This window comes from Trichechus manatus, unplaced genomic scaffold (genome assembly GCF_000243295.1).
Source record: "Trichechus manatus latirostris isolate Lorelei unplaced genomic scaffold, TriManLat1.0 scaffold00054, whole genome shotgun sequence".
NCBI classification, from domain to species: Eukaryota; Metazoa; Chordata; class Mammalia; order Sirenia; family Trichechidae; genus Trichechus; species Trichechus manatus.
In genome coordinates, this window is record NW_004443990.1 from 12,814,807 (window position 1) to 12,841,593 (window position 26,787).

At 53.1% G+C, this 26,787-nt stretch overlaps 1 protein-coding gene across 1 annotated transcript in view; it reads right to left on the minus strand.

Moving 5' to 3' along the window:
* Positions 1-17,627, minus strand: part of ITGA3 (integrin subunit alpha 3) — a 29,104-nt gene extending 11,477 nt beyond the window's left edge. The window contains exons 1-12 of the mRNA XM_004377948.1: positions 17,329-17,627; positions 9,727-9,854; positions 9,324-9,403; positions 6,895-7,144; positions 4,784-4,870; positions 4,161-4,368; positions 3,492-3,688; positions 1,778-1,866; positions 1,503-1,639; positions 1,261-1,347; positions 264-331; positions 55-191 (exon numbers count right to left, since the gene is read on the minus strand). Coding sequence (XP_004378005.1) covers positions 55-191; positions 264-331; positions 1,261-1,347; positions 1,503-1,639; positions 1,778-1,866; positions 3,492-3,688; positions 4,161-4,368; positions 4,784-4,870; positions 6,895-7,144; positions 9,324-9,403; positions 9,727-9,854; positions 17,329-17,534 — 1,674 coding nt within the window. The 5' untranslated portion in view covers positions 17,535-17,627. The remainder of the gene's footprint in view (positions 1-54; positions 192-263; positions 332-1,260; positions 1,348-1,502; positions 1,640-1,777; positions 1,867-3,491; positions 3,689-4,160; positions 4,369-4,783; positions 4,871-6,894; positions 7,145-9,323; positions 9,404-9,726; positions 9,855-17,328) is intronic.
* Between the last annotated feature and the right edge of the window lie 9,160 nt (positions 17,628-26,787).

Genomic DNA, 26,787 nt, shown 5'->3' on the forward strand with positions numbered 1-26,787 from the left:
TCCACCTCCCTGGGGAACAGTGGAGCCCCTGCCTGCCCCGTGCCCCTCCCTCACCATCAGAAGCAGCTCCAGTGTCTGGCAGCGCGTCTCTGGCATGGAGAAAAAGCCGTTGAAGACTGCTGACTGGCTTTGAGCAAAGCGGAGCCGGGGCGGGCGGCGGTCCCGGTCTGCCTCCAGAGTGTAGGCCAGGGCTGCGAACGGGCAGGACAGTCAGCAAGTGGCTAGGTGAAAATGCTCCCCTCGCCCTGCACTCCAGCACTCACTGATATTTCGCCTGTAGTTGGGGTTCCCGGCACTCTGGTTGTAAGCAAAGCACAGCTCCACCTGCACACTGTTGGAGGGGTACACAGAAGACCTGGTTACAGGGGACCCAGATGTACAGGCCCTAGTTCTCAGCCCCCCGGATGAGGCAAGGGGAAACTAGGACCCTCCAGGAGAAAGGTGGGGTTAAAACTGAGGCGTGCACAAAGCTGGTCTGTAGCGTCCCTGCTGCCATCCCTCCCTACTCCAATTATAGCCATAAAAAACAGGGTTACAGGTCATGATTTCAGCCCCTTCATTTTACCAGTGGGGAAACTGAGGCCTAGAGAGCAGAAAGACTTGCCTGAAGTCATCAGTTGTGGCCAAGCCCAGCCTTGAACCCAGGTCTCCCGATTCCCAGTCCAGATCTCCTTCTACCACCCCTCCCCACCTTGCTTCCCTGCTGTGTCTCCTGTTGCCTTCTGACCTGATGTCCTCACTCTCACAAAGGGAACACCACTATCATCATCATCACCATCTTAGCAACTAACATTTTTTGAGTACTTATGGGGCACAGGGCACTGTGCTAAGGGTTTTTTGAACATTATTTCATTTAATTATCATAAGAACCCTGAGGAATCTGAGACTCAGAGAGATTAATAATTTGCCCAAGGTGACCCTCCCTACATCCATACATCTAAGTGCCTCCCTTTTCCCTATTCCTCCAGGCCTCACTCCCCAGAGCCCAGCCCTGTTGCTGTCCTGGCATAGCTGGGATTTGAGCCAGGCACTCCAGAGCTTCCACACTCAACCACTGTGCTCAACTGCCCCCCAACTTCATCCATTACCTCCTCCCAGAAATTCTGCTTTTTAGTGAGATCAGGTAGGGAGAGCAATGCTTACTCCAAGAATCAGCCCCCTAAAGTGGAATAGCAGGACTTGTTAGGGGCAGTGTTTGGGAGCCTGTGTTTACACCCCACGCGTGAGGCTGTGTGGGCAGAGCAGGGTTGAGAGTCTTACCAGGAGGTGGCTGTGCAGAGCGCAGGGTCCAGCACAGATGGCCTGGCCACCAAGGTCTTGTGGAGGATGTTGATGACAGGCCGGGCTCTGCACAAAACGTAGAAACCAGGCAGCTATCAGTGCCTCCTGGCTGCCCCATCCCAGGCCGGAGCTGGGACTCACGCTCCTGTGGACAGAGATGGGGCTCCACGCAGAAGGGGCTGGAGGAGAGACAGGCCCCTGTCCACCACCCCCCAGCTCACCGCAGCAGCACGATGTGATCCGACAGGCTGCCCACTAGCAGGTCTGGGTAGAAGTTCTCATCCACGTCCATCTGCCCACTCAGGGAGTAGCCGAAGGTGGCCAAGCCAGGAAGCCCCAACTGCTCTCCATGGATTACCTGGCAGCAGGGGACAGCGGTGCTGGATGGCTCTGGGATGGGGCCTAAGGAGTGAGGCCCAATAGGGAAGAGGGGCAACAGGGGAAGGAAGGCAGGCCCACCTCAGTGGGTGGGGCAGCACGCCCGAACCATCCATACCTGCTGGGGCTCTTTGAGGAGCCCCCTGGAGCTGCTGTGGTAGATGTACACTTTGCCCAAGTCCTCGAATGGGGCTCCCACAGCAATGTCTGGGGAAAAGAGGAGGACCAGGTCACCCTGGGCCCACGCCTCCCTGACCAGACTGGGCTCCAGCCAGACAGCCCAGCATGTATTGACCTGCCCCAGTCAGGCGGTGCTCAGAACATCAAGGGAGGAACAGAGCTCTGTGGCACAGGATTAAAACTGGGACCATCCAGAGCCCAACTGCCTCCTTTTATAGGTGGAAAGAGGTCCAGGAGGGGGAAGTGACTAACCAAAGTCACACAGCAAGTTACTGTCACAGGTAGGCCTGAACCCCAGATTCCTGACCACTGGTCTGGCATTTTATCATGGCGCCTTCCATCTCCCCCACCAACCTCCGTCTAGATGTCCCCCGCTCTTCTGGTGATAAAGTAAATCCTCGTTTACCAGCAGGGTCAGGAAAGGAGGTGTTGCCCACTGTGACTTTGCCAGGTGATTCTCAAGCACTCATCACATTTAATCCTCACAAGAGTGCTGCGGGGTAGGTATTATTGTTTCCGCTTTATAGGTGAGGAAACAAACTCAGAGAACCCGAAGTCACATAGCTAATGAGTAAAGAAGAGAATATTTGAGGCCATGTCTGTCTAATACCAGGTCCTGGGACTTTAATCACAACACTACAGTGAACTTCACTTGTTAAAGTGTCAGACATTTTTCTCTTCTAACCATTATTTCCACAAGTAAGCCCAAGATGTTTTATTATCTTCTTAAACTGCACTGAACTCCTAGTCTGCTGTTTTGGATCTGAAAAGGCCTAGGTAACCAGAATACCAAGCTTGTTAGAAAAGTCTGTAAAAGAAAAGTAGCTCCTGAGTAGTAACCAAACAACTTTTCTATCAATAAGCGCACGGGCTTTGTTGAGTAAACTTCCTGGCATATATTTTGGCTCTTCAGAGGCTCCTCTGCCTTCCTTTTTATTCTCAGCTGTGTTCCGGGAAACTGAGGTCTTCAGAGAAGTGACTTACAGACAAGCCAGGTGCTCCCACAGCAACCAGTCTCAACCCCTTGATCTGTCCGTCTCCCTGACACTCCAGGTATGATTGGTCCCCAAGTCCTGCAGAGTACTAGTGACATCCTTTGTATCAAGGTCTCCCACCTTGTCCCAGCCCTTACCATCCCATACCTGATGTACTGCCTTCTTGATCTCAACACCTCCAGCCTTGCTCCTTTGCCTCCCATCCCATACTCTCCTCTAGAATCATCTTTCAAGGCACCAAAAGCTTTACTGGATCCCCCCACCGTTACCCAAATAAAAAGCCCAGTTCTTCTACATGGCATTCACAGCCTCCATCTCTACCCCCTCTCTACCTCTGTAGCTTCTTCTCTGATGAGAATTCTCCACATTTGCTAGATTTGAGCACACCAGGCAAATATCCCACACTCATCTGGCACCCCACTGTCCTTCTCTTGGGCAAACTCAACCCAGTCTTCAGTGCCCAGCAGTGACGTCTGTACACTCCTCCAGGTCTACTGAGCTTGCCTCTGGTTGCTCCCTCCGCATGTCCTCTCTCTAGTATGGCTGTGGGCTCCCGAGGCTGGGACCCCATCCTGTTTCCTCTGTGGGCCCTGTCAAGCCTGGCACACAGCTGTGCTTGGTCAGTGGGTGTGCTGGGAGAGGGGTGCTGGCTCATACCCTGGAACCCATCCTGGTTGATGTCACCAATGCTGGCCATGGAGAAACCAAAGGCAGAGCGACTGGGGCCGTGAAGAAGGAGGGAGGGGTGGGCAGGGAAGGAGTTGCCTGCCTGGTTCATGAAGACGTAAACGGCACCTCCTACCTCTTCTTTACGCTCAAAGTAGTAGGGGGCACCCACCAGGAGGTCCTGCCACCTGTAGAGAAGAGAAGGAAAAAGGGGATGGAAGTGTGAGGTTGGCTCTCAATATGGAGCATAGCTCTTGTGTAAGAGGCATGATTGTGCCAGGCACACAGCTGTGTAAATGTCACCTCTGGCCGTAGGTCATGGGAAGCACATGGAAATGCCAACATGACCCACCACATAGAAAACATGCCACAGAGAAGCCATGTAGGCACAGATGACACTCAAACTGCCCACATCCATCAGAGCCATACAAATGACAGGCACAGACAAGCAAATGCAGGTGTCATGCAAATGACATGCAAATACCCAGAATCCCATACAGTCTGATTGCAAATCAGCATGCAGAGTTGATTTGTCAATCCCCGCAAACAGCCAGTAAACAAATGCACAATTGCAAACTTCTATTTCCCTGCCCCAGATTGGGTGAGTGTCTCCCACCCCACCTCTCTCCCTGGCCCTAGAGGGCCTCCCCAGACTCTCACCCATCATTGTTGAGGTCTGCCAGGGCAATGGCGCTGCCAAAATAGGCGCCCACCTGTGTGCCCTCCAGCACCTGCCTCCTCCGCAGGTCTCCACCTGCCTCCTGGCTCAGCAAGAAGACAGCGCCCACGTGTCGGTGCCGTGGGGCACCCGTCACAATGGTGATGTCTGTTGGGTGCAGGATAGCACTGCCCACCTGCATTGTGTACCCTGGGATGTGGGGAAGGTGATCAATCAAAGACCCAGCAAACTTTGTCCCCCTCTACCCTGGACCCCACTCCCCAGGGCCTCCCTATCAATTTCTTCTTTTCCTCTAGTCCATGTTGGGCAAAAAACTAGACTGTGGATGCCTAGTAGCGGCATCCCATCTCAGCCCTGAGTCCTGCCTGCACAATGGACTGTGGGCTCCGTGGGGTGAGGGAATTTGCATCTTAGGTGCTGAGAATAGGGCCTGGTATACAGATGGTGCTCAATCAATGTGTGCTAGTTAATCTGAATGTCCCTAGTCACTCCCCATCCACTGGTCTCACTCTTGCACTAGACATGGAAGGCAAGAGGCCCAGTGTGCCAGGGATCAAGCCCCCTTCTCCCTCTACCACCCATGGGCTACCCCAACCGGACTCACCAATATAGCGGTTTCCTTGGTCTTCTGGGTCCTTGTAACTGTACTCTGATAAGTCCCAGTCCTTCCGCTGAATCATGTAGCTGTTTCCTTCACGAAGATGTAGGGAGAGGGAGGGCACCAGTCACCACCCCTTTCTTCCACCATGTCCAGTTCCCCCTACATCCCACAGATAAGGATAATACTAACCCCTTTTATTTGTGAGCACTTTGCCATTTGCAAGTCACTTCTTTATTTTAACAATTCTATGAGGTAGAATAATGATCCCCATTTTGCAGATGAGAAAACCAAGGCTCAGGGAGGGAAATTGACTTGCCCATAGTCCCAAAGGGAGCAAGTTGTGGAGACATGGCCTGGTGCTTTCTGTACTAGATGATGTTTCTCCCACTCTCTAGACACTGAGGCCGGACTCCACATCATTATCTCCTTCTGGTCCTGGCCCCAAACTCTGGGCTGCCTACCTGGCCCCTGCTCCCGGGGCTGCTGCTGGGAAGTGCCTGTGGCCCTCCCCCGCTTCCAAGGCACTAATGGACAAGGGGGAGGGAGACAGGACCAGAGGAGGGGGCTAGGCCTGGCTGTGCCTCAGACTTATGTGAGCCCAAGGCTGCGACCATGCCCCAGACTACTTGTTGGTCAAGAGGAGATTTGGGGGCCCCCTCTGCTGGTAGATTCTGTAACAATAGGGTATGGTAAAGGGAGAAGGGTCCCTGTTGCTACAATCTGTGTGGCAGAGAGAGGCAAAGAAATGAAGGGTGTGTAAGCCATGAGACACCTGTGAAGTGGTGTATAATGTGGTAGTTCCAGGCATGGGTTTTGATATGAGGAAATACTTGCAGCCCTAAAACGATCACCCTGTAGGGTTGCTATGAGTCAGAATCGACTCGACAGCAACAGGTTTGGTTTTATGTACATTGACATGAAAAAAAAAATTCCCAGAATTTATTGATAATTGAAAAGAGAAAGTAGCAGAGCAACAAGTTTAGTGTGATTCTGTTTGTGTTAAAAAAATAAAAACTAAACAACAACCTATATATTCTAAAATAGGTCCGGAAGGATCCACTGAGAAATGGAACCAGGGAGATGGGTGAGAGAAGGGAGCACTTTTTATTTTACCAGATCCTACTGTACTATTTAGTTGTATGGGGTTGAATAGTGTCCCCCCAAAACTCATGTCCACCAAGAACTTCAAAATATGACCTTATTTGGAAATAAGATCTTTGCAGGTGTAATCAAGTTAAGATGAAATCCTACTGGATTAGGGTGTGCCCTAAATCCAATTACTGGTGTCTTTATAAAAGAAGGAGCCCTGGTGGCCCAGTGGTTAAGTGCTACAGCTACTAACCAAAAGGCTGGCAGTTCGAATCCACCAGCCACTCCTTGGAAACCCTATGAGGCAGCTCTACTCTGTCCTGTAGGGTTGCTATGAGTCGGAATCGACTCGATGGCAACAGGTTTTATAAGAGAAAGGAGAGGGAGGTTTAGACACACAGAGAAGCCCATATGACAACAGAGGCAGCGATTAGAATGATACAACTACAAGCCAAGGAACGCCAAGGATTGCCTGCAACCACCAGAAGCTAGGAGAGAGGCATGGAACAGATTCTCCCCTAGAGACTTCAGAGAGAGCATGGCCCTGCTGATACCTTGATTTTGGACTTCTGGCCTCCTGAACTGTGAGAGAATAAATGTCTGTTGTTTTAAGCTACCCAGTTTATGGTAATTATGGCAGCCCTTTGAAACAATACATTGTTGTACCAGGAACATGTTTTACTTTTACAAAACATTTTTAAATGGTTAAACTAGAGTCAGCTGGACCTGGGTTTCAGTTCAGGTTTTATAACTTACTGTTGGCCTTGGGCAATTTACATAATTAAGGCTCAATTTTCTTTTCTGTAAAATGGGTATAATACTTGCCTCATAAGACTACTATAAAGATTAATTAATATGTGTAAAGCCCCTGGCACATAGTAGGTGCTTTAAAAAAGCAGTAGTAATGGTGGTTTCAATATTGGCAAGAGGGCCTGTCTCTTCTGCTCTTAGTGTGGAAGGTCTGGGCCGGCTGTCCCAGTGGCTGGGTGGTCTCTGCTCCTTCTCCCCTGTCCCACAGCCCCCACCTTTCCAGTTGTAGGCACCGGGGGCCCCGAAGTACACGGTGCTCTGGGTGAAGCCGCCGCTGGTGCCCAGCTGGCACATGCCCGTCTCCAGGTAGCCAGTGTTGCTGTTGCACATCTCGTTGTGGTAGGTCTGCCAGTCATCACTGGGGTCCAGCTCTAGGTCATTGCCCCGCACGTAACACTTGCCCACCATGCGCCGCTGGTCCTCCAACCCTGACCACAGCACCTGGGTGTAGCGGTGGGCACACACCTGGGGACGCCCCAACACACACAGCCTGAGCCTGCAGTAGGGACCCCAGAACCAGCCGTCTCCTTTGTCCTGTCCACCTCCAGCTTTGTGGGGCAGGAGTTGGAGGAGGTCTCCTAGCTTCTCTTTCTTCCCACAGTGACACCTGTATGGCTTTCTAGAATTCAAAAATCTGCTCTGAAGGTTGGGAACACTTTTTGGGAAGCCAAAAGGTACTGGATTTGAGAGTAGCTTAGAGATTTGGCAGTAGGTGAGGATTCAGGTTCATGGGTCTAAAAGGAGCTAATTACACAGCAGATCAGAGAACTTGCTTCTCTGATCCCTGATGATCCTGTCCTCTTAATGAAAAGAGCATTGTTAAAGTAATAATAATAGTCACAGCAACTAACATTTAACTGAGTACTTACTATATGCCAGGCACAGTTCTAAGCTCTTTTCACATATTCACTCTTAAGCCTTCTAACAACTCTATGGAGTAGGGACAATTATTTTCCCCATTTTACAGATAAGGAAACCAAGGCACAGAGAGCTAAGTAACCTGCCTAAAAATCTTACATCTGTTGTTGTTGTTAGCTGCCTTTAAGTCAACCCCTGATTCATAGCAACCCCACATGTTATAGAGTAGAACTGCTCCATGGGATTTTCTTGGCTGTAATCTTTGTGGAAAGCAGTTTTCCAGGCCTTTCATCCACAGAGCCAATGGGTGAGTTCAAAACCACTAACCTTTAGGTTTTAGCAGCTGATTCCAAAAAATCAGCCATTGATATCCCTATGGAGCACAGTTCTACTCTCGTGCACCCATGGGGTGGGTTGCCATGAGTCGGAATTGATTCCATGGCAACTGTTTCCTTTACAGATAAGGAAACTAAGGCACAGAGAGTTAAGTAACTTACCTGTTGTTGCTGTCATTGTTGTGTGCCATGGAGTCAGTTCTGACTCATAGCAACCCTACCGGACAGAGTAGAACTGCCGCATAGGGTTTCCCGGGCTGTAGTCTTTATGCAAGCAGATCACCAGTTCTTTTCTCCCTCGGAGCAGCTGGTGGGTTCGAACCTTTTGGTTATCAGCCGAGTGCTTAACTGTTGTACCACCAGTGCTCCTCTGAAACAGCCTGGGGTCAGGCAAAACCCAGAACCAGGCTTAGTTCTCATTTACTTGATTTTTGTGTCCACCTCTGACTGTGAGTCTGCCCTGAGCCACTTGAGTCTCCAGAGCCAGTACAGTGCTTGGTACACAGTAGGTGCTACTAAATATTTGTTGAATGAATGAATGGATGGGTAGGCAGACAACTGCTAAAGAATCTAGGATCTAGAACCAGCCTCAAATGGCACCCCACAACCATCCATAATAGGGGTCTAGAAAAGGCATTGATGAGCCGATGTAAAGCCGGACCTTAAAACAGTGTCCAAAGGTGACAGAAATTCCAACAGTGGTGGCTACAGGGATGGGCAACTGACTGGAAGGTGACAGAGGGAACTTTCTAGAGTGATAAAAATATGCTATATCTTTAATGGGTGTTGCTTACACGGGTATATATTTGTCAAAACTCACTCAAACAAAACCTGCATTTTGCTTTATGTAAATTTTATATTAATTAAAAAATTGAACAACAAATTGTCTCTTTGGGACTCATATTGAGAGCCCAGGGGCCTGTACTGAAGAATGCGGGCAGGAGGGGACAAGTGATGGCAAGGACTGGCCCCCAAAGCGGAGCCGGGTGAGCCACAGTCAGCAGGGCTGTGCCTCTTCCGGCCGCGCCCACCCGCTCACCCGCCTCCCAGGAAGGAGTGCTGGCCAGGGCTGAGTGCCAGAGGCCCTCTCTGCCCTTTCCTCCTTGCAGCTCCCTCAGTTCGTTCCCATGATGGGTGAGCACCCAGGGTGGGGGTGGGGAGGAAGTGGCTGATTCAGACAGAACCCAGGCCTTGCTTGCCCTGGGGAAGTGCCAGACCAACCCCCCACCAACTCCCGGGAGTGCAAAGAGCAAGGGATATATGCCTGTCAAGTTGTAGAGCTGGAGACCACGCGTGGACAGACACAGCCACAGAAAGGGACATTCACCAAGGACCCAGCACACCCTGAGGACCCCTCTCCAGCCCTTTGCTTCCCTCCACAGCCCCTGGGAGATGAGGAAGGGGGCTGGGGGTGGAAGCAGGGAGCCAGCGATGAGTGCCCGCCCACTTACCAGGACTCTACCCGCAGGGCCCTGGCTGGCCACAGTCACCCCAAGCCACATGTCTTCAATGATGTGATGTGCAGGGTCACCTGTGTGCATGGGAGGAATCATGAGCCAGGGCACCTCGCTCCATGCTCCCAGCGCCCAGAGCCTCCGCAGGGCAGGGGCTGGTCCCTCTCAGACCCTCTATCCCAGCAGAGCAGCCCTCCCCATCCCCCTTCCCAGCCCATCATTTGTCTGAGCTCCACAAATCCCAAAGATCCCATTTAGTTCTGCTCTCCTCTCAGGCTCCCTCTTCCCAGCTGGCCAAGAAGTGCCTAGAAACTGCACAAGCCAGCCTGATCTCTCTTCCAGGTGCTGCCCCCTCCACCAGGTTCCTAACCCAGCCCTGGTCCCCACCCCTTGCCCTTACTTTTCTCCTCGATGTCCATCCGCTCACAGTCATCCTTTTGGGTAGTGAGCGGGCACAGGTACACAGCACCGGTCCGGTTGGTGTAGCCATCAGGCACAGCGAGGTCCCGGGGGGCACCAGCCAGAAGCCTGGGGGTGGGGAGGCAGGGGGGGTGGGTTCAGACTCCACATGGCCTCTTCCAAACAACCACTGTTTATGAGCACCTGCTCTGTGCTCGGCTCTGTGTCAGGCTCTGGAGGTGCAGAGATGAATGGACCTAGCCCCTGCCTTCATGGAGTGTCCAGTGTAGGAGGAGGCAGGCAAGGAAACAGACACCCACAGAACATGCACAGTGAGAGGGGAGCGGTCAGGGAGACCCCCCAGAAGAGATGGCCCCGGTCTGAGGATGAGGACTAGGGTTCACCGGGTGAAGAAGGGAAGGAAGGGCACATCAGACAAAGGTACAGCATGTGTAAGGACCAGGAAGCATGAGCAAGCAGGGTGATTCAGGGATCTGCAAGGCCCTGGAGATAGCTGGAGGCAGGGAACATCAGGGAGGGACAGCGGCCAGGGTGGGAACAGCCTTGGGGGAGTCACGGAGGGATTGTAAGCAAGAGAGTGACATGGTCAGATTTGGGTTTGGGAAGGAATGCTTTGGCCTCTGAGACGAATGTAGACCAGAGAGAGCAAGACTGGAGGAATCCTGGCACAGGGTTCAAATCCTGGGGAGGCCTGAGGTGAGAATCTTGTGAGGGGGTAGAGCAGGTGGTCGGATGCCTGGGTCCTTCCTTGCTAAGTCACCTGAGGACTTAGATTGAGGGGCCTGGGCCCCTAAGTGATCTGGGTGATTCCAACCCTCCTCCCCCACCTTAAGACAGGACCACAAGGAACAGGGTGGGGTGGGCACCTGACCCTTTGGACAATGTGGTCCCAGGGCAGAGTTCCCAGTGGGTGGGCATGAGGGCGGGGGTGGGCAAGGACTATTGCTTTCCCTCCAGTCTGCCCAGAGCCCATCTTTGGGGACACTGACTGCAAGTCCCCACAAGGGTGCTGAGGGCCCTGGCAACCCATTCCATCCCAGAGGGGTGACTAGGGGTACGGGGAGGCAGGGGATTAGCCTTGAAATAATATCTCAAAGGACAGTCCATGGACCACCAGCATCAGACATCCCTGGGATATTTGTTAAAAAGGCAAATTCCTCATCCCATGGATGGAATCTGGGAGTGGAGCCCTGGGACCTACTTTCTTTTTTTTTTTTTTTAAGTTTTTTAAATTGTGGTAAATAGATATGTAACAAAGCGTTGCCATTTCAACAATCTTCCCATGTACAGTTCAGTGGCATTAGTTATGTACATCATGGTGTTTAACCATGACCCTTATCCACTCTCAAATTTTTCCATCACCCAGGACCTGCAAATTTAACATGCACCGTAAATAATGTGCACCCATGGTTTGAGAATCCAGATTTATCTACCATCCCTTGCTTTCTCTCTGTAGCCTCTCAATATTCTGCTACGACCCTCCTCCCCGCTCTCCATCCTGGTGGACCTAGCCTTCTGGGCAGTGAGCACCTCCCAGGTGTTCCTCCACTTGGACCCAGCAATGTCATCATCCTGGCCTCGGTCTCCTGCCAGAGTTGGGCAGTGCCAAGCCACAGCCCGCCTGCAGCTCCCGCCTCAGCCCTGAGTGAGGGTTGCTAGGAGTGGGCAGGGCAGGGCCTGGGCATGCCGGGGCCTGGGGTGCCTCCGCCCACTGGGTGTCAGGAATGCACTGCCTGGGGGTGTCGGGAAGGGGGCGGGGCCTCTGCCTGCACCTCACATCTGCAGCTCAGTCCTCACCCTGGGGGAGTGTTCCTGGGAGCAGGGTGCAGCCTCTCCAAGCAGGCCAGTGTTAGGAGTGCCGGTCAGGGAGGCTGTCTGGGCTGAGGAGAGTGCCTGGCCACCCATGGGCATCTGGTCCCTGGTGCACCTGACGCATGAGAGAAGGCAGCACCAGGCCCGTGGGGAAGGGACACCTGGTTCTCGGCTTTGTTCTGCATCAAGGGGCAATTTCCTTTCTTTTCGGAGACTTGAGCACCTCATCTATAAAAGGGGGACAGCAGCTGTCCCGCCAACCTCCCAGGTTGTTGGGAGAACAAATAGCTTCATTCTGTGAGAGGGCTTTGGGATTGGGAAGCCATGGTCAACGTGAGCACTGTGGTTCTGGTTTCTTGCGGCACCAGGACGGGCCCTAGCATGGCCCCCGGACTCCCCCCAGGAATCTCCTCCCACCAAGTTAGGGAACCTGGAGCAGAGAAAAAGAATAGTTCAGTTGTTTACAGGGAGCAAAGGATAGGACCTAAGTCAGGCTTCTGTGCCCTAAGGACATCCAGCAATCACGACAGTGGGGCTGGGGGTGCTCAGATTTGGCAGGAGGTGGTGGATGGGGGCTAGCTACAATGACCTTCGATGCTGCCCTGCCCAAGTTGCTGGGGCAGGAAGGGAAGGCTGAGGCCCCCTCCCCCCGACCTCAGCATCCTGGGGTATTGAGCAGACAGAGCTGGACATGAATGAGAATTGGATTGAAATAAATGCCCTCATCACCTATACCCTCCCCCAGCCTCGCATCAGCTTTGTGCCCACTGATGGGGGTGGGGCAGGGCCAGGGCCCAAGTTCCAGCCCCACATCCTAGGCTTCTCCCTCCCCAGAGATTCCACAGGGAGCCCGCACCCCCCCTTAGAGTATTTTTAGCTCTTACTGAGCCCGCTCAGAGGCCCTTTAAGGCCCTCTGGCTCCCAGCCCAGCATCCAATGGGTCTACAGCCAGAGGACTTTGAGTGGAATGCGGGAAGGCGGGTGTGGAGAGGATCAGGTCCAGCTTCCTTGGGCCACAGGCACGTGTGGGCCATAGGCAGGTGTGTGCGTGTGGTGGGGGCTAGAGAATCCAGAGGATGAAGGATCTTACTGATATGCAAATACCATGTAAATTAATATGCAAACAAACATCTCTGCTACCTCTTGTTGGGTCTAGTTCTGATCAGAATCCAGAAGCTGACCCTTCCCAGACCACCACTAAGCCTGCCCTCCCAGCAGCAGTCAGGAGGGAGGCTAAATGGTGAGGTGGCTGGGTCTGGCAACAAGGAAGAGAAGCGATGGGATCACCCTTCTCCAGTATCAAGCTGGGTTGGGTGGGAATGGAAGCCCCCTGCAGGCAGGGGATGGGCGAAACGATCTCTCAAGGACTTTCAAATAGCTGCTTCCTCACCCTCTCCTTTGGCTCCAGTCAGACAGCCTCTCCTGGCCCCTGGGGAGCTCCCAGAGCTCTGGGTTCTGGAAATACCCCCCCTCACCCCTGCCCCATCACTCCTCAGGGCAGTTCAAAGCTAATGGAACAGGCCAGTAAAAAGCAGCAGAATCAGAGAAGGCTGGGGAATGGGGCCCAGGGGAGCTGAGGGCACCAGGTTGGCTCACTCCAAAGAGAAGGCTTTCTGGGGGGACACTGGGGAGGGTGATGCTCAGAGAAACAGCCTGTAAGATTCAACTTCCCAGATTCCTCACCTCCCCTCAGGGAGATGCTGGAGCGGTTCCAATGGGAAGAATTTCTGTTAACTTGGCCTAAGTAAAGGCAGGGGCCAAAGGGTCTCCCATGCCTTACTCCCTGGTCCCTAGCCTGCTCCCACCCAGGCCAGGAAGCAGGTGGGGGAGTAAGCCTGTTTCAGCCTTGAGTCCCAGAGGGGAGGGGGCAGCTCTCTGATGCCTGGATCCCAGCTCGGTGCCAATCCTGCTTCCAGAATTAGCCATTTCCCCAGAGGCTGCTCCTATGGTTGCTGAAACTGCAGCCCTCTCCATCTTCCCCCTACACCTCTTTAAACTGCCCCCTCAGCCCCCTCTCTCCACGTGTGACTCAGCCCTCAAACCAGAGCAACAAGCTGGAGGGAGTGAGAGAATGAGAGAAAAAGGGAGAAAAGCCTTGCCCAAGCCTCTGATAAAATAGGCTGGTTTTTTGTTTTTCATTTCTTTTCCCTCTTCCTGGATCTTTAGTTGTTGTTTTTTCTTCCTATATTTGACCCCTTAGAAAGTTCTTCCTGTCATCTAACCTCGATCTCTCTTGCTGCAATGGACATCTCTCTTCTGCCTTTGTTGAGTTCTGACCAAGCCCCTTTCACTTTTTTTTTCTACAGGATTAGGTTCCCCAACCTCCTACCCAATTTAAATCCCCTTGGCCTGGACTGGTCAGAGGGAAAGGGCACTACACATGAAGGCCTTCTGCTGGCAGCCATAGCTGCTGGGCCCATTTTTGCCTGGCACGAGCCTCGGAGGATGCCAGGTGCCTGCCCTGCCCAGGGAAACATGTTTTGGGAGAACACAGCAGGTAAGCCTGGCTTCTGCCTACCTAAGGTATGACCTCATCTTACAGGAGCCACAGCCACCCTGCTCCCAGGCTTTCCTGACACCCTCCCTTCCAGGCAGGGATGAAAGGGAGAGAAGGCCCAGAGGTATCTTCCATAGCCCATGAGGTCAGGCCAGACCAGGACACCTGGATTCCCAGAGCAGCTGCTGAGGGGGGTGGGGGTCAGTAACCACTTCCCTGAGGAACAGTCCCTCTCCTTTCCCAGGGGCCCTCAGCATCTTAGTCCTCAGCCCTGTTCCTCACTCCTCATTACTCACTACTAGAGACTGGGAGATGGGGCCTGGGTTGGGGTGAGCCTCCTGTGTCATGGGCAGGGAGCCCCAGTCCAGAGGTGAAGGTAATGGGGCAGCAAAGAGGGTCCACATGTGGGTTTCAACCATTTCTGGAATGAGGCTGTCTTAGAGAATACGAGGAAAGCTGTGCTCCCACCACCACCAGAATAATGCACCAGCACACATGATTTTGCATATACTTTCAGGGATCCCTCCATCTCCTGAAAACCTTCTATGACCCCAGGCTTTGAGCCTGCTCAGGACCCTGAGCTCTCCCCCTTTCCCCAAGGAACCGTGAGGCTCGACTTGCTAATTCCCCTGAGCTGTGCACTCAAGCAGCTGTTCACATCTGGCTACACAGCTGATTGCAGCTAAGTCCAGCTATGCCCAGCTGGCCCAGCTGGTTCTCTCAAAGGGCTAAGGGGCAGAATTCAGTGAAATGGACCAAGATATAGAACCACTCCTGGGAAAGACTGAGGATACCCAAGGAGGGACCCAGAACTCTACCCAGAACTGCCTGCCTCTCAGAGGTTCAAAAAGCAGCAAACTATTAGCTTTAGAACCTTCTGGGCTCTTGGCAGGCGTAGTTGCCATCTCTAGCCCTCAAGGAAGAAAAGTAGAACCCTTCCACTGAACCATCTTGGGTGGGGTCCATGAGTAATGGGAGTGCATCAGTGTCTCGGCCTTGACACAAAAGCCTTCAGCTGCTCCTTGGAGATGTCAGCTGTTCAGAGCCTTTTAGACACATTATCTTATTAAACCACACTATCACCTCAGCTGTTAACTGAAAGGTTGGTGGTTCAAACCCACCCGGAGACTCTGCAGGACAAAGATCTGGCAATCTGCTCCTATAAATATTACAGCCTAGAAAAGCCTATGGGGCAGTTCTACTCTGTCACATGGGGTACTATGAGTTGAAATTGACTTAATGGCCTATAACAACAACAACAACATCACCCCATCAAGACTGGTTAAGTGCTGGGCTACTAACTGAAAGGCTAGTTGTTCGAACCCAACCAGAGGCGCCTCGGAAGGAAGTCCTGGTGATCCACTTCTGAAAAATCAGCCATTGAAAACCAGAGCACAGTTCTACGCTGACACACACGGGGTTGCCATGAGTCGGCATTGACTTGACAGCAACTGGTATCACCCCATGAGGAGGGTGTACTGTTCCTCTTCCCCCCAACCCCCACACACATATATGAGGACGTTGAGGCTTAGTTATTAGTGACAGACCCCATCCACAATGTCAAGTTGCCTCTCATAGGACAACAGAGGTAGGAAGGAGCATATGGATCCAGCTCCAACCCTTCTTTGGGGAAAATTGGCCCAGAGAAGGGAAATGTCTTGCTCAAGGTCACACAGCAAAGGGGGTGGGTACAGAATCATCTACACTCAGATTTCTTGCTTCCCAGTCTGATCTCTTTACACTCTGTTGCCTTATATCATGAAGATTCAGCATTAAGTCAAATCAAATCTTTTTCTGGGCTGGGGTAGAGAGAGCACAAATATAGAAACTTATGCTGATGGTCACTTAGGGTCTCCAAAAGATGGAGGGGTGGCCAAGGCCAGACCTCAGCTGCTGGGGCCAAGCTGGGAAGAGTGTGATGGCTGCAGCCTCTGCAGAAGCCAGATGGAGTTGAGGCTAAGTCCAGGTAGGCAGGCTGGGCAGGGGCTGGGCCTGCAGGGCAGGGGCCAAGGCTGTGGCAGAGCTTGGACTTTGAACATTCTAAGCTTCCTTAAGTTTCTACAGGCTCCAGGCAGAGCTGGGAGGGATTTTAAGGCACTGGTGATCTGACCACATCCTCTAGATCTGCATAGTCAGAGGCCAGGTAGGAGCAGACTCCTGCCAGGTCACCCTCCCTGGGCAGCCTCACCTCATCTAGCTGCCTCTTCCTCCAACTGCCAACCTCAGCACACTCAGCCCACAGCAGACAAATCTCCCAGACCTAGACATGCCCCTCTGGCGTGTGTGTGTGTGTGTGTGTGTGTGTGTGTGTGTGTATATGAGTGTACAAGTGTATATGTATGGTGGGAATGGGGGGGGGGAAGCAGCTGGATGCAATCTCCTTCCCCTCCCTTCCCTGTGCCTAGCTCCTCCCTCTCCTTCTTGCAGCTGTTGGGGAAGGAGACCAGAAGAAAGAGAAAAACACCATCTCCCTCTTCAAACCAAAACAAACACACTCAGGGTTGAAGATTCAACATGAATCTGTGGAATGTGAGCAAGATGTCTGGTGGGGAATGTGCCACTGCTGGTGTGTGTGTTGGTGGGGGGGACAGGAGACGGAGCAGAAGTTGGGGCAGCCCCTCCTTTCTCTTCTACTCCCCACAACCTCAAGGGGTCAGCGTGGGCGCTTTGACAGTTCCAACGGCCCAGACTCACCCATCACCTCACCCTCCAAACGCCAGGTGGTGGAGGAGGCCGTCCAGTCCGGCTCTGCAGAGGGTGTGGCTGGCGTGGCCACAGACTAAATTCAAGGTGTCAGGAGGGGAGGAAGTGTGTTTAAATGTATATGCCCATAGGTTCTTTCCAGGTGATGTTTGGGGCGGGGTGGGGGATTCCACTAGGTGTTTATCTTGCAGTTTGCCCCAGCTCCCAGCTATGGTAAGAAGAGGCTAGCGCTCGGCGCTTGGTTCACAGAATGGGAAGAAGCTCAGCAACCAGGACCCCCCTTCCGCTCTCTGGAGAGGTCTAAAGGCCAGGGAGGCTCCGCCTAGGCACGTTCTGGCCTGGTAGGCACTTGCCAATGATGACTATCCCCCATCCCACACCCAATCCCTCAGTTTCCCGCCCAACCCCAGCAGCCTGAGGGCTACCCCCCTGCCCGCCCCTTAATCCCCCATTTCCAAGGGCCGGTGGTAGCGGGCCTGGAAGTCCGCGGGCCCAGACCTCCGACTCCGCTCTGGATCCGCACCCGAGAACACACACACTCCCTCCCCCACCCCCGCCAGCCTCACTTACAGGTAGCGCTGCTGCCGCTCGGTCTGCCGATGGAGGGCGACCGAGTAACCGAAGAGGCTGCCAGGGTTCCTGGCCTCCTTCACCACCAGGAATCGGGTGTCCAGGTTGAAGGCAGAGGCGACGCTGCCGCCGGCGGCCACCATCAAGGCAAGGGCGCACAGCATTGGGCGTGGCGCGCGAAGCGCGCAGCAGCGGCCAGGACCCATGGCTGCGAGCAGGGCACAGGGACCGGGAGAGAGCGCGAGAGAGCGCGGAACTGGGAGGGAGGACCTGTTCCACCTGCTCCCAGCGCAGCCTGGGGCACTTGGGTCCTCCGCGTCGTTGTGCCCCGCGGTGCTGATCGGTTTCTTCTCCTAGCCCTGATCAGTTTCACGTCCTCTCAGGGTCAGCGCTCCGCGATCCCCCTGCTCCGACCGGGGGTCTAGTCTCTCGCCTCCCCCTACACGGGATCACCGCTCCTTGCCCCAGCCTCGTCCCGGCCGCGCCCCCTTGGCCGTGCTGTCGCCTTCGATCCGGGCTCGGCGGCAGATCTGGGCCGGCGGACCGATAGACCGCAAGGAGGACGGGAGGGAGGGGTCTCCCCCGCGCGGGCCCCGCCTCCCCACGCCCAGCCCCGCACCTCCCCACCTTGCGCGCCCAGCCCGACTCCGCTTTCCTTCCGGGGAAAGAGAAAAGATCCCGGTTCGGCCACCGCCTCTTAAAGGGGCAGCGCCGCCCCTCCCTCCTCATGCTCCCTTCCCCGACTCCGCCCTCCCCCCCAAACACCTGTCCGGGGGCCCCCAAACGCTTGGATTTCCCCTCCCCGCCCCTTGCTGCTCCCGGGAAGCGTCGCCGCCTGAGCAAAATGGATTGGACGGGCGGGGCCAGGGGTGGGATTTGTCCGGCCGCTTTGCTGCGGCTGCTACCACTGCTGAGAAGGCCGTTGCAGTCGCAGCCACCTCGACCTGACCGCTGGAGAGCCCCGGCGTTGGCGCGCCTGGGAACCGACGTCCGCGCGCGCCCGCCTGGAATGCTGGACTCGCCTCCGCGGCGCTGTGAGTCCCTGTGAGAGGTGGTTAGCGGTCTCTGGGAGTTCCTCTTCGTACCGAGCCTCTTGGACGTCTTTGTCGAGATTTGTTTCTCCTGCCCACTCCTCCACCCTGATCGGACCGGGAATGGCCGCTCAGCAAAGCCAGACAGATATTTAGCAGTGGTAACAACCAAACATTGCTAATTGCTAATTGTAATTAGAAGCCAGACGACATTTTCCCCAAAGGGCTGCGTCCTGGGATATCCCCTGTAGACCTGTCGGTGTGGAAATGAGTTCCTTCTCCTTCAGGCGGTGGAGCCTGGCCCAGACCGTATCCATTTCTCATCCACTCCTGGCTTCAGGGCCCAACCTAGCAGAATCCAATCCCAAGAGTCCCCTCCTCCCATCCAGGCTTGGGCTGAGCGTTTGGAAACTGGGGGAGGACGCTGAGTCCCCACAGATGTGTGGTGGGAGGCGCCGGGTAGAGATAGGTGGGCGGGGCCCAAAGGTCCGGTTGTCCGCAGAAAGATCATACTGGAAGGGAAGGAACTTCAACAGGTCGCTATGTACTTTGAGTCTAACTCAGATTTCCCTTATTGCAGCACAAAGACTCATCTTTTTCTGAGCGTTCTTTTCTCTTGAGGAAATGTGCTTTCTTATTTTGTGCCAGGAGTCCAGCCCTCAGGGTCCACTCCCTTGAAGTTCAGCTTCCAGCCCCAATCTCTGGGTTTATAAGAATGAGAAACATACCATGCATTAAGCAGTTATACAGTAGGAACTATGCTAAGTGCTTTACAAATGTTATCAAATTAAATCCTCACAATGATCTTTGAGGTGTTGTCTCCATTTCTGTTGTTGTTAGGTGCCATCGAGTCGCTTCCAACTCATAGCCACCCTGCTTACAACAGAATGAAACACTTCCTGGTCCTGCACCATCCTCACTATTGTTGCTATGTTTGAGCCCATCTTTGCAGGCACTGTGTCAGTCCATCTTGTTGAGGGCCTTCCTCTTTTTCGGTGACCCTCTACCAAGCAAGATGTCCTTCTCAGGGACTGGCCCCTCCTGATAACATGAAGGGAACATGCTATCTCCATCTTAAAGATGAGGAAACAACTTTAGGGAGGTTAAGCAACTTGGTGAAGGCCACAGAACTGGGGTTCTGATCCCGTGTTATCTGACCCCGGAGTCCTTCTTCTTAACCACTTACGCACTTAAACGCTAATAATTAACATTTGTACAATCCTCAGGGCAGATCTCAGGTTTGGTGAGGCCTGAAGCATGTACAGTTCGAGGGCTCTCTTTAAGAAAAAGAATAAAGAATTATGAATACAAAATTAGATACAGATCCCAGAGCTAATTTTACAGTTTATGAATCGTTTCATGTTCTGACTCTCATTCCATCCTCCCGGCATCCCTGTGAGGTCAGGATTATCGTCCTCATTTGACTTATGGGCAAATGGAGGCTCAGAAGGTTACCCAGATGGCCAAGGTCACACAGCTTGTGGGAGGTAGAGCTGGGACTGGAAGCCGCTGAGCACAGCTGTGTCTTTTAAGAGACAAACTCGAGGCAGATGTTGGTCAGTTGGCCAGACACACCTAAACAAAAACAGCTGCGATAACAGCTTTCTGTGTAGCGTTTGTGGAGAGGACACTCGTCCTTGCCTACCCTTCGAGCTGCATTTATTCCCGAGCTGTGACTCCCAGAGCCACTCAGCCTCTCTCATGGTCTCTCTTGGGTCCCCCAGGACCTCTAGGGGTTAGGAGGTGCCTGGGGTCAAGGAACAGGAAGCTGACCTGGATGGAAGCTGAACTGTAACCTTTGCCCTCTTTCTGGTTGGCTGCTGGTCCTTTACCTCCTTCTTGCAGAAGAGGAGCCAGCCAGGGCCAGGAGGGCAGGGGTCCAAGGTGGGCACCCAGTGTGGACAGGGTTCCCGTCTGAAACATCGGTGAGAATCCTGGAATGACAGATTGATATCATGACAGGCGTTATCTCTTTGGCCATCCCAAACAGGAATGACCAGCATGTCCGATCCCGGGGCTGGGAGCAGGAAAGGGATAAGGGCTGGTTTTTCCACTCCAGCAGAGTGTCTAGAGAGAATGTGGGGGTGGGAGCAGGGGCGACTGTTAGGGGGAGGGCTCCTGCTGAGGAACGTAGGGGAGTGTCTGACCGATCTGGGGGCTGGAATGAGAGTGGAGGGAGACACGGAGACTGGAAGGGGCCGAGCTGGAGAGATGCAGAAAGAGAAACCCGACGTTCATGTCAAAGGTTTGAACTCCACTGGCTTCAGTGACATTATCATCTACAGCCTCATCTCATCCCTCAGTTGATTTCATCTGTCAGCTCTTCCTCACGGAGAAGGGACCCACCCAGGAATGTAGACAGAGACAGAGAAACAGGGCACGGGAGTAACATGCAAACCGTGGGTTCTGCTGTAGGGTGAGGGAAGGTCAGGGCAGGCTTCCTGGAGGAGGAATGTCTAGATAAGGATGGAGAAAGAAAGGACTAGCAAGAGGGAGCCTCGGGAAAGAAGAAAGGCAAAAGAGTCATAGCCTGGTTTGGGGTGAAGTTTTCCCAGCAGGAAGAACGACAACATCAATATTCTAGAAAGGCAGCTTCCGTTTATTTAGTGCTTGCTGTGTTTACACCAGCCTTCCTCTGCCTGTCCCACGGCCTACCCCATCTTACTCTCCTGGAGCCCCAGACTATACCACGTGAGCTCTCGCTCACCTCTTACAGCAAGGTTAGCACGAAGCGGAGAGGTTAGAGCACAGGCAGGTGCTGGAGAGCTGTCAGTGGAGTGGAATTGTGGTGCCATGTGGATGGAGCGCAGCTCTTCTGCCTTCTCGCCTTGGGCAGGTGACTTTCCTGCTCTGGGCCTCCGTTTCCCCATCTGCAAAATGAAACGGCTGGAGAAAATTCCTCCATTCTTTTCCAACCAGCTCCAACATTGTGTGTCCCAAGGCTCCAATATTTGTTGAACTAAGTGGACAAAATCTCTGCTATTGAACTAAGACTCCAGTCACTATCTCTGACTTGAATTGAAAATGCAAGTTACTGGGAGGGGAGGGAGGAGTGGTGAAGTGTGAATGGGTTTATCAGATTTCCTTTTGCTGGTGACCCAGATGTGGGTGGAAGCCAGCCAGGGGCGGGGCAGGGGAGCCTGGTCCACTGGCTCAGGATCTCTATAGGCCTCGGCCTCAGACATTTCCTGACAACCTACTATGTGCCAGGGGCCCTAGTGATGCAGTGGTTAAGACTTACGGCTGCTAGCCAAAAGGATGGCCATTTGAATCCACCGGTCACTCCTTGGAAACCCTGTGGGGCAGTTCTACTCTGTCCTATAGGGTCGCTATGTGCTGAGGAGTCAGTGGGTGGTACAAACGGTTAATGAGTTGGGCTGCCAACGGAAAAGTAGGTAGTTTGAGTCAACCCAGAGGCACTTTAGAAGAAAGACCTGGTGATCTACTTCTAAAAAACCAGCCATTGAAAACCCTGTGGAGCATAGTTCTACTCTGCCACACATGGGGTTGCCGTGAGTTGGAGTTAACGCGATGGCAACTAGTTTTACTATATGCCAGCACACAGCTGAGTACCCAGGGGTGTACCAAAGATGAACGAGGGCCTTTTCAGGGAGGCTGGGGTTTCATCGTGGCCCCATGTTCTGAAAGCTCTCCAGTTGAAACAGGCTAAGCCCACATTAAGGAGCCCTGGTGGCACAATGAGTAAGCGCTCAGCTGTTAACTGTAAGGTTGGCAGTTCAAACCCACCAGTGTCTCCTTGGGAGAAAAGACCTAGCCATCTGCTTCCACAGATTGTTATCGTTGTTGTTAGGTGCCGTCGAGTCGGCTCCGACTCACAGGGACCTGTGCACCACAGAATGGAACGCTGCCCGGTCCTGTGCCATCCCCACAATCGCGGCTATGCTTGAGCCCGTCGTTGCAGCCACTGTGTCAGTTCATCTTGTAGAGAGTCTTCGTCTTTTTTGCTGACCCTCTGCTTTACCAAGCATGATGTCCTTCTCCAGGGACTGATCCCACCTGATAACATGTCCAAAGTATGTGAGAAGAAGTCTCGCCATCCTTGTTTCTAAGGAGCATTCTGGCTGTACGTCTTCCAAGACAGATGCGTTCCTTCTTTTGGCAGTCCATAGTATATTCAATATTCTTCACCAACACCGTGATTCAAAGGCGTCAACTCTTCTTCGGTCTTCTTTATTCATTGTTCAGCTTTTCACATGCATATGAGGCGATTGAAAACACCCGGGCTTGGGTCAGGTGCACCTTAGTCTTCAAGGTGACATCTTTGCTTTTTAACTCTTTAAAGAGGTCTTTTGCAGCACATTTGCCCAATGCAATGCGTCGTTTGATTTCTTGACTGCTGCTTCCATGGGTGTTGATTGTGGATCAAAGTAAAATGAAATCCTTGACTACTTCAGTCTCTTCTCCTTTTATCGTGATGTTGCTTATGGGTCCAGTTGTGAGGATTTTTGTTTTCTTTATGTTGACCTGTAATCCATACCGAAGGCTGTATGTAGTCTTTGATCTTCTTCAGTAAGTGCTTCACTTTCAACAAGTAAGGTGGTGTCATCTGCATAACGCAGGTTGTTAATGAGTCTTCCTCCAATCCTGATGCCCCCTTCGTCTTCATATAGTCCAGCTTCTCATATTATTTGCTAAGCACACAGATTAAATAAGTATGGGGAAAGGATACAACCCTGATGCACACCTTTCCATAAAGATTACAGCCTTGGAAACCCTATGGGGCAGTTCTACTCTGCCCTATGGGGTCACTCTGAGTCAGAATCAACTGGACAGCATGCGACAACAAGCCCACATTGCATTGTATTTTAGGAGTGGTGCTTTTGGGGGCGAGGGGGCGTTAGAAAGACCACTCTGGCTGCAGCATGAAGTTGGCATTGCCAGAAGAGACTGGGCCAGGGGGGTGAGAGGGAGCTGCTGTAATAATTTGGGCAAGGAATGAGGTGGGCTGAGGAGGGGCAGAGGGAGGGAGGAAGTGGGTGAGAAAGGCCCAGGACACTAATTTGACCTGGACTTCAGGGACAGGCGTGGTGAGGGAGAGAAAGAGCACAGGATTTCTGGGGTTAAATGGGCAATCACTGCCAACAGGGTCTGGTAAGTAGGCTCCAAGCATCAAGGGACTTCCCTACCAGCCAACCCTCCTCAACTCTCTCAAGCTCCTCAAGCCCTATCTATGTCCCCTTGCTGCTACCCAAGACCTGGCCTTGCGGAACATGACCTGGCTCAACCTCAGGGCCCCCTCCCTTCTTGGCTTTGAAACTTGGACTCTGGTGGGCTTTACAGCATTCTCTACCTCAGGTTAAGGCGACCACTTGGAGGTTGGGAGGTCATGGGGTTCACATGGGTAGGGGCAGCTCCAGTGATGGGGGAAGGGAGTGAGTCACCTCTCCCCAGGGGCCTGGCCATTTCCTGGGGAGAAGCCTTTTTACTGGCAGGGTTCTGTGCTCATGTGGGGAATCTGGGCAGGTGCAGGGCAGGGGGTGTTGTCCACCCTCCCCAACTCCTACTTGCTACCTAGGATACTCTGTGGGGGTTGGGGAGATGGGTGGTTGCCTGTGGAGTGCTCCTGCATGTATATGGATCAAAACATGTGTCTGCACATGTGATCTCTTATGCATTCACATGTGTTTGTCTATGTGACTACATGCCTCTCAATGTTTTATGCATATTTGAATGTGGAAAGGGGAATTACTGAGCACCTACTATGCGCCCAGCCCTTATTATGTTATCTTCTAATAACCCTATGAGATAATGCCCCTCACTTCACGGTTGAAAGTACTGTGATGCCCAAGGTGAAAGAGGGATGAGTACCCTGCCCTCCCACAGGGCTGGATTCACCCCCTGGGGGCTGTCTGACGCGAGTCATGTCCTTTCCTCCATAGTGACCTTCTTGGGGCCCGGATGTGAAAAGTATATGTGCCTGTGTTTATCCTTCTGCAATGGCTGTGTTTGGTGCAGTGGGCAGGGGCAGGCACAGTGAGGCCCTGTGGGAGTGGCTGGGTGAACGGAAGCCTGGTGACACCCAGCTTCCGCATGGCACGAACTTCTGGTCTGGTCAATCCATGTGGCTCGCCAACCCAGACCAGCCCCCGATAGAGGCCAGAGTTATCATGGATTACCAGTTGCTAAATTTTGTTGCCTTCTTTGCAACTAAATACTAATGAATGTAGGAATGCCGCTGACATAAAATAGATCAAACATGGTTGTTTGCGCAAGTAGAAGTAAGAACTGAAATACCAGAGTGGAAAATCCTGTCTCCATTGTATCTTGCTTATATTTAGTTAAAAATTATCTCATTGGCTCTTAATAACTCAGACCACATGATGATGATTCCGAAATCGGTGCCCTCTCCCGCTCCAGCTACGTACATTCCGTTGCCGAATCCATGTCCCTGCTTGGAAGTTTCTCAGCCATTGCAGACTCAAGACACCCTAAAGTGACCCACTGCTCCCCCCACCGCCAGCTTGCCTCCTCCCAGGTGTCCATCTCAGCCAGCAGCCTGGACTCCTCCCTCTCCGTAATCTGTCACTGTGTACCTGATACCAGATCATTTCGTCTGCTAATTTCTGTCTTCCTCCCAGGGTTACAGCCAGCACTTTCTATTGCCTCTCCCAGTTGCAGCTCTCCCCACTCTCTGCGTGAGAGGGATTTCTATAACTCTGACCTTCACATTCCTACTTAACACCTTCCAGTGTTCCCCCATGGCTCTCAGGGCCTGCTCCTCTTTCCATCCACCCCTCCTTCTCCTTCCCTTCCCACCCACACCCAGGCATACGGCACCTCGGCACCTCACCGTTCCTTGATGGACCACGCCTTCTCTTGCCCCCAGCCTTTTGCTATTCCCTCTGCCTGGCATTGCACTCCCTACCACCCCCAATCATCTTGGCTACCTCCTATTCTTCCAGGAGGCCAAGCTTAGATGTCACATCCTCTGAGTGGTGCCATCCGTCTGCCCTCTCCTGGAGTAGGTGCCCTGCCCTTGGATTATAATGGCCCCTTCCACCTCCCCAGTGTATGCACCTGGCTTCAGCCCCCTCATCTCCCTGAAACCTCCTTCTCTCCTCCAGTACGTGTCTGGTCCTTTGCCCTCTGATCTCTCTAGTGTGGCAGAAGCGACCCTGTTGACCTCTTCCCCTGTATTTAGACTCCTCTCTTTCTCCTGGTTCTCCTTCCTGATTGTCCCTTCCCAGCTCCCCTCTCCCCTTTCGAGACTCCCCAGCCCACCCTGGGTTTCTGGGCTTGGTCCTCTTCCCTGTGTCCTCCCCTGGGTCCCCGGGAAGCTGCTTGTGTTTTAACATTCCCCTACAGGCTAACGAAGGGGCCCTGGTGGCACAATGGTTAAGTGCTTGGCTGCTAACCGAAAAGTTGGGGGTTCAAACTCACCACCTGCTCTGCGGGAGAAAAGACCTGGAGATCTGCTCCCATAAAGATTATAGCCTAGGAAACCCTAAGGGCATTTCTAGTCTGTCCTATAGGGTCGCTATGAGTTGGAATCGACTCAACGTTACACAACAATAACAGGTTAATGACACCCGCTCAAGCTCTGCCAGGCTCCAGCCACCTCCAGCTGGCTGTTCATAGGCTCCTGAGACTCTGCGTGTCCAGAAGAAACTCATGCACTATCCCCTCGTCCCCACAACCTGCTCTTCTTTTAACCTCCTCTGTGTCAGTGCCTCTTCCCCACTCCCAGCAGTTTCCATAAACACACTGGTTATTCCATGCCCCCAGGCCTTTGCACATGCTGGTCCTCCTGCCTGGAATGCCCTTTACCCCCTTGTTCATTTGGAAAACACTCATTTGTTCTTCAAAATCTTTTATGAGGTTCACTTTCTCAGTAAAGCCTTCTCTCACCCTTGACCTGGGAACTTATACATGCACGTGCACACACATGCACACATGCAGCCCTTTAGAACTTTCCAGGCCTTGCACTGACTTCTCGCCTGGGCTTGTACTGTGATTATAGACTGGCAGGCCTATGACCTTGGACAAGTCCCTTCACCTCTCTTAAACTGGGTTTTCTCATCTATAAATAGAGATAAAGATGCCGAATTCAATGGGCCACATACTCTTCACGGCCCTAAAAAGGAAACCCAGTGGAGGTAAGGAAGAGGCCTGCTCTGTCTCTTTAATTTCCCTTGTTCCCTGTCCCCTCCCCTACCCCGGGATCCTGTTGGGACAAACGTCTTGGCTCAGTGGGTTGAAAAGGAAAGTTAGAATTCTGAGGCATGAGTCTCTGTGCCCACTGACTCACTTCCTGGTCCCGCCTGCTCCGGACGGGCCAGGCCCTGAGTAATGCAGGTTGCAGTCCCCTCCCAGCCCTGGCCTCCCATCCCAGCCACCCCAGCCCCTCACTGCTGACCTCCCTCCTTGTGGGGGGGAGGTAGAGGGGGTGGGGGGGTGGCGGTGAAGG